The sequence below is a fragment of the Liolophura sinensis genome, chromosome 3 (genome assembly GCF_032854445.1).
Source record: "Liolophura sinensis isolate JHLJ2023 chromosome 3, CUHK_Ljap_v2, whole genome shotgun sequence".
Taxonomy (NCBI): domain Eukaryota; kingdom Metazoa; phylum Mollusca; class Polyplacophora; order Chitonida; family Chitonidae; genus Liolophura; species Liolophura sinensis.
Window position 1 is genome coordinate 9,408,172 of NC_088297.1, and position 15,253 is coordinate 9,423,424.

Sequence of the window (15,253 nt, forward strand, 5' to 3'; positions counted from 1 at the left end):
CGATTTTTACCTGGTTCTGAGGAAGCCCCGCACTGGGGACGATTACGATCCTATCTCGTACTCCAAAGTCAGGTCTTACCTGGAACGCTTCTTGAAAGAGAATGATTACCCTCATTCCATCTGCAAGTCACCGTTGTTCGACAAAAGCCAACTGGCTTACAGGCAGAAGTGGGAGTCTCTTGTGGCAAAGAAAGTCTTGCCACTTTGAGACACATTTACACCGTACAATTTATAGTCCAAGTTTTTTAAAAAAAGAAAAGAACAGTGCTTTATATCAGTGAGAAACCATCATGGCCAATAAAATCTTTCTGTGTTAACAACGTTCATAGAATGTGATTTTTAGTTCTAATTCGTGAAAACGAACCACTCATGGGACATCTGTCGAATACTACATGTATATGAGAGAGAAGCCATTGCGCATCGTGGGTAGCCTTGCCACCATACCGCCACATTCATACGATACCGTTTGCAGCACCAGGCTGTGAGATTTTTCTTATTATTGATCAAATATTATGCAACTTGTATGGAACAACTCCTAGTTTGTCGTCGTGCGAACAGCTTAAATGAGTGTTAAACCTACCCGATGTTATCCTTTTTAAATACAGAAACCGTTCAATGACGACACCTTCTGGTCAACATCATCACGTATTCAATAATTTGAGGACAAGTATCACCCTGCAACCAAGGATTAAGACTTGATGTGAGTCGGATCTGGACAATACACATAATGAACACAATGCAGTCCTCACAGACTGGCTGAAATGGTTAAATAAATAAATAAATAAATATATATATATATATATATATATATATATATATATATATATATATATATAATATATATGCACATATAAAAGTAACAAACATTTCCAGTGCTGCTCTCAATGACCCGTTCTTTGTATTTCCCTGAGATTGGACTTTACCGTGCAGGTCAGCCACATATATCAAATGTAGGTTGCGTTTTGTAAATATACGTTGTCGAAAACGAGAGTTCTTGATCCAGACAGTCTGGATCTTGTGAGCTGTTCTCGTCTACATCAACCGATCAACGTGAGAACATACAAAATGGAAGCTGTTTTGGACTCACATGACCTTGAACGTATCATGTGACGGTCTTTCGCCACTGGAATCACCAAAAATGCGATACAAATGTTTCGCGTGTGCTGGTAGCCAATATTCTGGATCATTCGACATCGGGATCTGAAAATCTGATTTTCGACAACAAATGTTGTCTATGTGAGAAAAGCTTTACTTTTGGCGGTAGCAAATGATATTTGATTAATGTATTTATCTGCTGGGAAGCGAGTTTTGCACTTTAATTAATAATTATATGACACCATATTATACCAAAATTGACGTTTTAAAGGCTCAAGCGTATTAATCAGAGTATTCCGAGATATTATTTTGTGAACCCAGAGATGTGGGTTATAGTTGTATAATTTTATGTACATCAATAAAAGGAATGAATCAAACAGATATAGTCTGTAATCTCTGTGCACTTTGGAGATGATCCGTTCGTGTTGATTTTGTCAAATTTGGATTTCTTTTTTGTTACTTTTTTTTTGGTGGCCAGAAACACATCGATATTAAATCGTTTCAGAAAACACCATAAGCTATATTAGGCTTATAAGCTAGATTGCCTCAGTCCGCAGTGACAGATTCAATCAATGAGCAGGCATGTTCACGTACAGCTCCAGCTCTGATGACTGTCAAAGTTTGTCAACTTGAGCAGCTATTTGACGAGAGGATACGGTTTCATTCGGCTTCTGTGAGGTTTTTTCTCAGTATTCTGTACACCTCCCCAGATTTCTCCTAGACAATCACCGGGCTCTATTCGGTTCGCTCAAGGTCCTGTACACTTCCTCCAAATTCTGTCAGACTTTCTCCAGATTCTATCACTTGTTATATTCTTATGTGTCGTTATATTCTTGTCTGTTGTTTCTGAAGTGTGATAAGATGTTTCCGGCATTGTTAGAAACCTCCACCCTTGCCTTGGCTTAAGATGCATATTGCTCAGACTGAGAAATTGTACTCCTATCCCCGAGGGGAAAACAAACAAAATTATGGAGGAATTCAGATATCCAGTGGCACAACATTGTAGTCCTGTCGCATGAGAGTCGCCGGAGAGTTATTCAGGCGTGACAGTATTGAAAGAACGTGTGACAAAATTACGTTATGGGTCTCTGTGGGCTGGTATAGTTGTGTCTAGTTGTTAAAATTTCGTAACGTTGCATTTTTTCTGACATTTGCCGTTTGGCTGAGTATCTAACCCTCGTCTCCATTGTAATTTGCCAGTGTTTCTTCAGATTGAAACATTGTGCAGTTTCATACATAGCAAAAGCTTATTCCTAGTGAACTTACATCTGATCTAATTAGAAGACGGCAGTAAAAGTGTATGGTTGTTTTCTGAGGATTTATTTGTAAGCATCTTGCCATCTGGCTTATTTGATTACTATTTGACAAAGGATTTTTTACGTAGTGAGAAAATATGAAGTTCATGCCCAACTTTTGTGCTGATGAAAGTAACTCCCCCCCCCCCCCCGAGTTAGCCTATTATTCACAGTAAAACAGTTCGTTGACATCGGTTCATATACGATCGAATCGTGATTCATCCGTGTTTATTAGCCTTCATGTAGTGTCGATCGCTGTGGTGTAGTTAAAAGAAGACAGCAGCGATTCTAATTGGCCAATTAAATGTACAGTACCTGAAGTTGTCTTATCCGGGGAAAATTGCAGTATTCGTATTACGAATATAGCAAAGAGTGAAGGAATGCAGTGATTACACGTTAACCCTGAGTGTAATACAAAGGAATCGCTGTGTTTTACCTGCTTTAATTGGTTAGAGGCTAATTTTCTGGCTATTGAATGCATAAAAAACCAGAAATGCTCTTTATTGTGAGTGAATTTTTCAGGAATGCATATATATCTCGTAGTTTAAAGGGATTTTACAGATGTTAGGCTGCACTACAGGTGAACACAATATAGAGGTTAGGTTAGGGATACGTGTTAGTTCTTGACTTCTGTCCCTTGTAATCTTGTCGGACTATGCAGTTACTTACTGAAAATTAATACAGTTGCATTCAGTTCAGTTTTCCGTCTTCTGAAATCCGTTTCGTTGTCCGTTCCAGAGAGCTGGACGAACAGTGACGGAGACTGGACCCTCGTTAACCCTTATCCCACGCCATCGTCTCATCGGATCGCTCACTACCCGCCAAATATCACAGGATCAGGAATTAGGGGAAGGATTCCGAATCTGGAAGCGAAGACGAGCGCGTCTGTGAGGAACATCGTCAACGCTGTCGGCATTTTGGAACGCTACCTGTGGGAGAAATTCAGAGAAGGTCGAGGAATAGAAAACATACCTGCCAAAGAGTTGGATACGTTTCTTGCAGACTTCTTCCCGAAACTGAAGAAACCACATGGTGGAGAATACGACCCGGCGTCTTTAGTGAAACTTCGCAGCTATCTGGAACGGTTTTTGAGAGAGAAAAATTACCCTCATTCCATAGGCAAATCTAGGGAGTTCTTGGAAAGTCAAGTTGCGTTTCAGGCCAAGAGAATCCAAGTTCAGACTCAAACTCTTAACCTATAGCCGAAAGTCAATGGCCGCCATAGTTCTAGTTACGCCAGCTAGACCCACCAGAGACCAGAAACTCGGATGTACAGCGTAACTTTTCACAAAGAGTACACATGATTGACTGACTGAACAAATGAATATGGCTTGATATCATATAATTGACTGAAGCTTCATGAGATATTGTCTAGTTCAATGATTATTCATCATTGATAGATCATAGGAAGGTTTCCAAGTGTTAATTCCAACTCCTCTGCGTATATTTTATTACGTGTGGGCTTTGCGTCTCCAATAACCCAACAGTTCACGATAGCCAGACCGTGAAATTGGCTAACACTTGAAGTCGTTGCTTTTTTCTGAACCCCATTTTTAATAACATTGATTAATCGTTTTACACCGTTAATGAATTGCTGTAACTTATGAACATGGTTTTCCTTTAGTCATCTTTTGCTGTGACGTTTGCCCCAAGGCGGTACACAACAACAAAACAATAATTGATGCCTTTGTGTCCAAACGAATATTAAATCTAGCATTAAACTGTTGACACGTGTAGGTCTAAGCCTTAGGACCCTTTATTCTTTCAGCCTATGTCTTTTGCTTTGTGGCAGGTATTGCTTCACATTCTCGTGCTCAGTTATTATATCTCTCTGATTAACATCATTTTATACTGAACAATGGCACTTTTAAGCTTAAATATACATTTCCTAACGTGCCGTGAATTTGATGTATTCGGTTTATGTACATAACAATACAGTGTGATACACAGGGGACTGTTATATTGATGTTCTCAATAAATTGCTTCTCCAACTTGTTTTGCCACAAGAACTTTTTTATATACTGCTATTAGTATCCCATATACGGATCAGTATCAGGCGACCAGTGCATGCTAGAAGTACTACATGCGTAAAACTTTCAGATAGAGTAATTCAGTGGGGAAATAGAAAGACGGTTCATATATTTGATGCCGAATAATCGACCACATTTGGCCTACATTGATGTATTATATACACTTTTTATCACTCAGGCACTTAGCCGTGTACAAAATGCCTTTCCTCATACCGTGGAAAACTAACGGTTGCTTCTCTTTTACATATAATCAGTCGTATTTCATGCACATTTTTGTGTCATTGTTTTTTTTTTTTTGTTTTTTGTTTTTTTAGTGATGTTCTCATTGAAGTGTAATGGTTTATAGCGCATTGTACTGGTATACAGTGCACTCAAGTCATTTATACTCATTACTGTGAACAAAGGTACAAGATTATCAGAAAGTGAACACAAAAATTAAAAGGCGTCCTTGGTTTCCTGTTCATGTCAGAGAATGGTTATCGATCTGATGGATCATTTATAGAACAAACTTACGTTAATAATATGAAAAATTGGAATTGGAATATGATGTTTGCAATTACTAGGAAATCATTTGACGTAGAATGTCCTATTTGTAAGTTAGGTGTATCTAGAAAAAAATCATTGAAAGAAATTGATTTAGAATCACCTTCTTTGAACGCATCATTTGACACTGGAATTTTAAGAAAAGGGGTGTAATGCCGTAATGCGGTCATTTGTATGTCATACGTGTCTTAGTTGCATACGTTAGAGTCTTCAGTCTACAGTTACTTCAGTGTCAAGGCTGTCCAGTCTGTCCCCTTCAGTTGAATATTATGTTTTGATCTAATATTTAAGTGTTCTGTCTGTTTGCCTAGAAGATGTTTACCACTATGTTTTTGCTGTGCGTGGAATTTCCTTTAAAGTAGTAAAAATGGTGCGTTTTGTCACAAATATGAACCTTCAAGGGAATTAACTGCGATACAAACTTATTACTGTTCATTTATTTTCCAACAAGACTTGGTGCTTTGTTGTATCTATGCTTCTAACCGTCTGAGCGGATATCGCTGTGTATTTGTAGCATATTTGGTTTCATTTTAGTACCACGTTACTCCGTACTCTGGAATATTTCCCGCCTTTTCCACGGTGGTCAAGTTTATGGGTCAGGCATTGAATTAAAGGCACCGTAGACCTGCTTGTGCGCATGTCTGCACTATTGGAATTGCACATAAATTTGTTGAAACAATATTAATTACTTAAGAAAGATGTTATGCTAGGGACAGATGAAGCACAGGGAAATTTGTCTGCATTTGACATTGCAGAATTTGCATGATTTCGATTCATACGGTTCTGTTTCCTTGGAAGCTACTCTACAACATGTAACAACTGGTGTGTTGTTTATTTCACAGAATTAAACACCATGTCGCGGAACAACGAAGAGAGACAAGCACAGGATATGCAGATACACCAGTCGAACTCGCCTAGAACGAATCCGAGACCTTACGGGCAAGGATTGCATAGGGCTGTGGATTCCGAGGCGATGCCAAAACGACTGAGCAAAGCGAGCATTAAGGCGAGGATCAGCTCAGCGGATAAGACACAGCAGACCATCATCGACGTTCTGAACTCTGTGGCTTCCATCGAGCGGTGGATGTGGCTGCGCCATCGGGAAACCCGACTTGTACAGGAGGTTCCCCCGCACGAGCTGGACGCTTACTTAGTGGAGTACTTTCAAACCTTACAGAAACCCACCGGCGAGGACTACAAGTCGGAGACTTTCACAAAACTCCGCTCTTGTCTGGATCGATTCTTGAGGGATGCAAAGTATCCAGCGTCGCTTACGAAATCCCACGTGTTTCGTCGTAGTCAGTCCGCGTACGACTTGAGGAGGAGGGAATTAGTAATGCGACAAGCAGACCTCAGGCTCCTCCAGGCTAGCCGCGGTGGTCTTCCCTTGCACCCGGCAACTCCTGGTGGATTGGACGGCAGATAACTCCAGCCATTAAATCCTGCCAGAGAGTAATGCATGTCTAATGGCTAATGCCGGAGGATGGTCTGTACAACCTTACCCGGTCATAACACAAGTCAGTGTGTTCATCGAGTCAACAAGAATTCAGAGTCATCTTACCGTCGTGTAGCTTTTATGGAACGGGCTTAACATGAAATACAAATGCACGAGCTTCCCTACCTGTCACTTTAGACGTCATGGTTGAATCGAACGTATGTGTGTGTAACTGACACTTACTTCTAAGGGAAAAATCAGTTCACTGACATGAGAATATTTTGGACGAATTTTATAATTTGTAGTATAGATTCACACATTTTATATTTAACATGTGTTGACATCATGTTGATCAAAACGCCTGTATCCACCTTTCTTATACTCGGGGGTATAAGGTCGCATCTTGGCATGGCAATCTAATATATTTTATAGATAACGATCAGATATTCGTATGCAGTTTGAAAGTAGTTGATATCATCCGTTGACTAACCTTTTGCCTCATCCATCATTACATGTTCTGTCTCGTTTACCTTCTGGCGTATATAGTTACTGTATAGTTCTCCCTTTCTCTCAGTATGTCAAACAATTTGTTGCCTAGAAACTTAGCTGCTTCGTCCACTAGCTTGTCGCCGCACAAATATTGAAGATATGAGTATGTCACATATTGAATGTTATCGTATGAAAAATAATAGAAGCAGCGATGTAGTGTTTAGGAATTGACCGCTCATTGTGGAGTTTGTTTTATTTTCGAGTGTTGTTCGGTAAGGGTGTTGTATTGATTTTTGTTTGCTTTCTCAAATCAGACGCATGATTGACGTCTGTTGTTGTTGTTTACGCCAAGGTGTATACCATTCAGATGGAAGCTTTATACATAAGTTAGCAACGGTCAAGCTCATATGATATGTTTTTTTTTTTTTATCATCAAATGTTTAATTTATCACGTGTACATGAGTGACATGTTTAAGTGTGTAAAAATCCTGTGACAGACGATGATCGTGAAACTGATTTTTACTGTCGAAGTGGTAGGATTGTCCCGATTGCATCATATTCTATTCTCATTATCCTGATCAGACTTCACGCTTCGATCGCACAGGTAAAACTTGTTTGACTCTGGAGAAAACCATCGATTGAATAAATAAATAAATAAATAAAATCTATAATAGCATGTTGGATCTTCGTGACTCAAGATCATTGATGGATATGTTTTGTTTGCCACTTGACTGACCAAAGCAACTACTAGTGCATTTGGTTTTAACTATAATCTCTAAATGCAGTGGGGAAGTGGGCAGTGGCGAGTGCTTAAGTGCCCAAGTGGTTTATAGCGTTCCAGGGCATAACATTGACTCCGAGGACTCTCACAAGTGCGGTCTCCGTGAGTTCAGGTCCAGTTAAGGTTGGTTTCCTCCACGGTCATACGCGGTCATGGGCCTACCAGGTATTTCTCACGCCGTAATTCATTTCCACCACATAAAGGGTTACTATTCATGGGATGTATCGTTGTGCATCGTGTTGCGTGCATTGCCCGTTAATTGCATCTATGTGAACTTCGGGGAGGCCATATATTAATAGTGTATAGATATTCCGATGACTACAAACATATATATATATATATACCCACCTTCGCTGGATTTAAAGGAAACTACAGGTGCCGTTCTCGCAGATTTTACAATAGGGATAATTTCAATTTTGACATTGTAAATTGTCCTTTCTTATACGGAAGGATTCTACACATGATATATACACCTCATATGCAGTCACGTTTTGCATTTCTGATTTCTGGAGGTATATATGAAGGTATAGAGGAAAATATAACAGTTTCTGAATAGGCTTGTGTGAAAGCTAGTGCAATAATTATTTTAGATAGACCATCGGAAACCCATCATGAAAATACCTGAAATATGTTTTTTGGTCAAATCTTCGCATTAATTGTTTTGCATCCTGAACTTTCCTATCGAATAACTCATTGGTGTAAGAGAATTTACATTTATCCTTGGTGATTGCAGAAATAATGACTTTATAACTCGTCCAAATATATTTCTATGTATAGTATTGTGAGTTGATTCATATTTTAGACATTACCACGTAAGCCGCGCCCACTCGCGTGCCGAAGTGCCGATTGCTAGACAGTCGGAAGTGGAAGTAAGTCTTTGAGAAGTTCTTAACAGCTGAAATATTTAATCAAACTGGATATTATCTGAACTGGATTAAGACTCTGATAATAGACTCTTGCCTTTCAAGTAAACCTGCTAGCCGACGGAAAACGCCATGTTGAATGTCAACATATATTAGTGTCAACATATATTAGTATAAATGTCGTCGGGTTTAATCAATAAAAATCCAATGCCTCCGATTAAAAACGGCTTCGCCCGTTCTCAGAACTGATGTACGAGCTGAAATGATGTATGTGTTAAAACTTAAAGTAGTCGTTTAGTATGTAATGAGTGCACGTAATGCGTAGAAAAATGTACGATACAACCAATAGAATTTGCAATAACGTCTGTTGCCTTTGGTGTTTTCATCCATAAAATCAAGTAAGGACAGCAAAAAGATCTGATTATAACCGTGTTCTAATGCTAGAAAGACAGAACAATACCAAACGGTAAAAAGGTGAGCAAGCAGTGAAAATAAAGATATAAGAAAATAATAGACATTGACCTCTCAAGTGTATGCTTAACCTATAGTTCACGAGTGCCGGTAATATCCGCCAGGTAACAACGTAATGAAAGACTTACAACACAGAAAGTAAGACCAGAGCAGCGACGACAGTGATGACAGTGAAATGGTCACATAACCACGCTTAAATAAGTAGACTTAGGAATGCTCATTTTAATAATGTTCGATAATGTGGTCGGTGTGTTGTGTCATTCCCCTTCCACTGAATCACTAAGATATGTGTTTCTATGGATAGTCAAAGAGGCTTGGGCTCGTGAAAATATCATTTAAGCATTCAGTGAGGTAGTTTATCAAACTGCTTGTATATAAGTATAATCATGTGTTCTGCCTCCCAATAAGATGGCGAACGTTTCAATAATTTGTTTCCTTTCTTTTTCATTCTTTTTTCCCTGGACACAGATGAACAAGTGGAAAGTCCAACCGGAGGAAGTGTCTCACCGTCAAGCCAATCCAGTACGAGCTTGATACCTTCCAAGAATCTCCACGGGCGGATGCTGCAACGGCCCCTCGTGACCAGCAAGGCGAGCGGAGCCGTGTGGGGCCCGCAGGGGATGGGCGGTTGGCTGCAGGCGATGGGCGGTCGAACGGCGCCGTCATACACGCCGTGGGGCTCAATACGTCTGAGGAACCAGAATGTCAAAGAGCGGATGGTGAATCTCGAGGAGAAGTCGAGCCAAACCATCGCGAATCTGGCCTGTGCCGTCGGCAGTCTGGAGACGTGGCTTTCGGAACAACGTTCCGAACAGCGGCACATCGAGACGATCCCGGCCGACGAACTAGACGCTTATCTCGTGGAATTCTTCGGAGAGGTCAAGAAACCTAACGGACAGGATTATGATCCCAAATCCTTCACAGGACTCCGGTCTTACATTGACAGATTCTTAAGGGAGAAAGGAATCATGTATCGCATCGCTACCCACCCGGCTTTTGCCAGCAGCCAGTTGGCATTCAGGCAGAGACACCGCCTACTGCAAGAAAATGTCGTTCAGTCACCCAAGAAAACGCTGCCGTAGCCTTTGGCTGATTGTGGCAGGAGAACAGATGGTCATATACCATTAGAGACGTGGATATCGTTGTGAACCTACATTCTGGATGCGCGCCTAACACTTACATAATAAGGTGTATAACTTCATAGAACAAACGCATTGCTGTGTAGTAGGCTGCAAAAATCTTCCTTCTGGTTTGCAGTTGTGAAATATTGTCGGTGGCCGAGGTACAAGTTTAAGTTGCACCAAATTTTTATACATCTTTTAAAACACTTATCTAGAGAGTAACTTGTCTGAAAATCTGGAAGGGTCGTAAGAGAGTTAGCATTCCGGATGCACACTTTAGTTGATTAGCTTCACGAAACTATACATTTGCTCATTCTATACTGCTATGAGAAAACATTGAACTGTGCTTCGCTGCACTTCATGTAAACTAGTATCTTGTGTTTCTTGCCAAATGTCCTAAATCGAGCGCATGCCTGTTGTGAATTGCTTTGGTTAGTAATGACGATTATGAAATCAAGCCTCCAAGAATAATACATGGAAGTTATGCTGTTTTCTTTTGACTGGAACAGTTGGACAGTATTTAATTGTGTAGTTATGCTTTTCTTTCACACTTTAACGTGTGAAAACGGTCTGTTTTATTCCTTTATGGACTGAACCGTTTTGAAACACGAAAACAGCTGTGTATCTTCATTTTACATTGGCGCTGTTTACCTCGTTTTATCAGGATGCGGCTCGCCTTGTTTTGATATGACATTATTTACCTTCCTTAATTTTGTGTCATTTCCATGTAACTGTTTTTTTTACAATGGCGCCATTTATCTGGCATCACTCTAGTGCCGTTTTCCATGCTTTTCAATTGCATCGTTTACAGTATCTTCAAAGATACACGGCGACATTAAGTGTATATATACACTTAATATATAAGTGTAATATAAATGTCATATATGACATTTATTCACTGCTGCATATCATTTCTGTGTTCTGTGTGTGGTATTGTCTTGTATAGGAGTTAGCGATGTTGTCAGTACTAATTTATCTTACTGCATGTCTGTATCGCTGTAGCCTAAGAAATAATATGAGCCGCAGTATGCTGTTAAAATATCTTATGAAATTATTTGGACTAAAAGATGCCAGTTGATTACCTTCAGGGTATTTGATTTTGTCTCGACAAAATGAACAGGTGAAATCAAATTGTCTAGATATGGTGACAGTATTTCTGTCAGGCATATGTGTTGACCTTGTGTATGTGTGTTACTGCAAATGAATTTTGTCAGCATTTGGTCGTTTTAGAGGCAAGATCAGCCTCGTATTAGTCATAAGTGTATAAAATATGAGCCATATATAGTGGTGTCCACACATTTCAAGTACGTGATTGTTTAGCTGATCGCTAAACATATACCTGTCTCTACGTACGTGATTGGGCTTTTATCTTGGTGATAAGCCATATGACTATGTCGCCATCACACGGTCTCTTACAAATTAGGAGAGTGTATTTTCCATCTTTGGCTTTGTATTCCTGCGTGTTACATTTCCTTAGCCCCATGTATGACCGGTATATTTTGTTGTGTAGTAGATAGACTAAATCAACACATATAACAGCACGGACAAACACGCGATTTTGCATGTATGTGGTACCAATGTTTGTGGTTCCAATTTTAGTTTTTTTTTTAGATGATTTTATATTTATTTTTTGTCATTAAGGAGGAGGCATTGCCTGTCTATAACATATACATGTATATCCGAGTAGTGATTTAGCTCTCATGGAATATTAAAACCATTCTAATGCATTTTGAGACGAAGCTTTTCTGTATGAATTATAGCGTTTTTGACTTACCCGTTTCTGGGGACTCCGTGGCTCAGGTGGTTAGCGCTCTAGTGCAGCGTAATGACCCAATGATCTCTCACCAATGCGGTCGCTGTGAGTTCAAGTCCAGCTCATGCTGGCTTCCTCTTCGATCGTACGTGGGAAGGTCCACCAGCAACCTGCGAATGGTCGTGTGTTTCCTCCGGGCTGTGCCTGGTTTCCACCCACCATAATGCTGGCTACCGTCGAATAAGTGAAATATTCTTGAGTACGGCGAAAAACACCAATGAAATAAATAAATGCATACATAAATAAATACATAAATAAATAAATATACCGTTTCTAGTTTATGTATTGCTATCAGACATAGTTCTTGACCAGGATTTCCGTTGTCTCAGGACGAATAATTTGTCTGATGTTTTCTAAGTTAGAACACTGGGCCTTGCCGTAGAAGAGCTTGGATAACGATCTTGACCAAGCGACCTAATCACAGGGGATTGCAATCCTATTTTCTTTCACCCAATCTATGCTGGTCCGAGGGGAGAATGGGATTAAGAGTTTCCGGAAGAATTCGTGAATCCATTTTCTCGTTATTGTCTGCGTAAATGCCGTTATCTGATTTAGAATGTTGTCAATAGGCGCGAGTAGGACGTGGAACTTGAACTTGATTCAGTTTAATCTTGTATTAACTCCTGGTGATGGCTTATATAAACACAGAAACATCAGATCAGCAAGATGAGAATCTCGATAATCTGCCATCGCTGCTCTAGTTTTACTCTTTAAGGTCTAAGAGCAGCCCGAATGACCGCTGACTACAGCAACATTGTGCGTCTTGTTTACATAAACTATTGTCGAGATCATTAAATGTAGACAGCGTGGCATCAAGTCATGGATGCTGTAGACGCGGTAGATACAATCAGAGGTATTATGAGTATTATATTCCTGTTTGTTTGTTTGTTTTTTGGCTTGGAAAAGTTACTCATTCGCTTGAACTCTTATTTACCGGAAACCTAAGAAATGTCAAATAATGGTAAGGTTTATTTTGAAAACTACATGTATAAGGAATGTCACTATGGTAACGGGCTATCATCGTTCCTCTGGATTGAGATTAGGGTCCAAGTTGGAAAACATGATGTCTTTATTTACAAGCCGCCATAACTGTTGTAACGATCTACAAAAAAAGGTACCGACATGGAAAAAATATTACTGATATCGCAAAATATCTCTAGGATGAATGGATATCATGGGTAAATAGCACAAGAATAAGCCAACATGTGATAATTGGAAATGAACGAATTTCACATTAATATAATTCACCAATATCACAGAAATTAACAAATATCACAGTAATGATCAAATATCACTAATGAATTTATTTCACAAGAATGAACAAATATCATACTAATTCACAAATGTCACAATAATTAACATGAAGAACATTTTAACTTGAAACTGAACTGTGTTTTTGGCCAGGCCGGCTTTGGTATGTAGACGTATACTCTGGAGCTAAATCGGCTGTTGGTGTCTGACATTTTCACTTCATTTTTTTATTCAGAATTTCTCTGGGATGATGTTGAAGTTCTTGAAGACGGCGGGAATTTGACTTCAGTCGACAATGCAATCTATATCCAGTCCCAACGGGCCAATCAAAGAGTTCCTCCAGGCGGCTTTGATGACGTATCAAACTTTACTCGCCACAACATTAAGAGCACCGTCAAGACCCTTGTTAGCTGGCTCACTTTCAAGGGTTACAGTAAAAAGCGACAACTGGAAGAAATTCCGGCAGAGGAGCTGGATGTATATATGGCTGAATTTTATTCCACTATAAAAACCAAAGGCGGACAGGATTACAAAGCCAGCTCGCTGAAGAAACTTCACACGTACGTGCAGCGTTACCTGTCCGGTGTGGGGTACCCGCATTCCCTTTCGTCTCCGGACTTCGCCCGAAGTCAAATCGCCCTGAGAGAGAAAATAAAACTGCTGACTCAGCAGGAGATGGAACGACAGGATTTGCCGAAGTCCTGAAGAATTTTGCGGTCACTGAACAAATGGTAATGAGAGATGCGTTAGGTTTGGTCAATCAAGATGATGAAAACATCTGTTGTAATAAGGTCTAGATGCGAAGAAGATTTATTGCAGTAAATTTAGTTACCATTCAATGCGACTGTTCTTGCCATATATATGGCTCAGTTTGTTAGGGTTGTATGCAAGGGTATGAAGCTATGTGATATATTCTCAGCTTGAAGCAGTCCCCCACATGCATGCATTAACCACGTGATTATCGTTGACACTTGTGAACACTATGCATGCTTACATGGCCAGATTCAGAATAAAAAAATCGATTTTATCATGCTGTTAACGGAATCGGGAAAATGAGTGATAATTGAAACAAGCTTAGTGTTCACTCTGATAAGCTGTCCTTGCTTTCGGACATAACTAAATTGATGAAGGGTCGTGCGAATTAAATTTGAAATCATTAAGCATTTAGAGTGACTTCACGGGATAACCTCATATGGGAAACAAAATGGACATGTAAATGTTTCAATTAAGGCAGTAGGATCATATTTTAAAATGTATGGTTGGTGAAACTCGAACTGCTTTTCGAGTTGTTTTTTTTTCCTCTTTCATGTGTGATGAATCGCTACTTAAGTAAAGCATTTATTGCTGTATTACATAACTTCGCGTCAAATCTTCTTTTTATTCATTCATATAGGCTAGTATGGTCAAAGTGTAGAGTAAGCATCTAGCGATGTCATTGGCAAGTGTAGATTTAACAGTCATACACATGTCAAATCATTTGGAAATAGACCTACATAAGAAACAAACCAGAACTGAATGAAATACTTTATGTTTTCTTAACTTTTGTTATCAGTTTACTACAAACACTTTCTGCACGGAAGTCATTGATATTGTATTATTGTATAACCAACCACATTAGAATTTATATTAATCAGTTTTGTTATTTCTCAGAAAAAATGTATTTACATTATATTTTTGGGTCTATAATCACACGAATACGGATGAGTAGTTTGGTTTTGTTTTGTTTTACTAATAAACAGGCTACCGACAAGCTCAACACGTTGGCCCAGCGTAACAACAGACTGTATAGGCTGCTGAATATTAAATGGGCTGGGGTTCCCTATATTGTGACAGAGTTGCGGGGCACCAAAGAGCTTTTAACCCTAAAGGCAGTCGATTCATGACTGCATTTTACATGCTTGCATATTAAGTATCTGCATCTGAATATCGAACCGATTGGAGTTTCCATTTGGTTTTGTGCTATCGAACCGATCACGAATGGACTTTCCTGTAGATCTTTTGATATCGAACCGATTTGCGTTTCCTAATTATGTGGTGATATCAGACCGATCGGGGTTTCTTTTATT

General features: G+C 39.5%; 1 protein-coding gene across 6 annotated transcripts in view; it reads left to right on the forward strand.

The window, feature by feature from the left end:
* Positions 1-15,253, forward strand: part of LOC135463599 (zinc finger protein 16-like) — a 52,641-nt gene that overhangs the window by 32,513 nt on the left and 4,875 nt on the right. The window contains exon 4 of one of the 6 annotated variants that reach the window (XM_064740926.1): positions 13,423-13,918. The exons of 1 other annotated variant lie outside the window; for it this stretch is intronic. In XM_064740926.1, coding sequence (XP_064596996.1) covers positions 13,423-13,892 — 470 coding nt within the window. In that variant the 3' untranslated portion in view covers positions 13,893-13,918. Of the gene's footprint in view, positions 1-3,128; positions 4,443-5,805; positions 7,356-9,470; positions 10,584-13,422; positions 14,990-15,253 lie in introns of those variants that run through there. 4 more of the 6 variants (XM_064740925.1, XM_064740916.1, XM_064740917.1 and 1 more) reach the window with 4 other exon arrangements.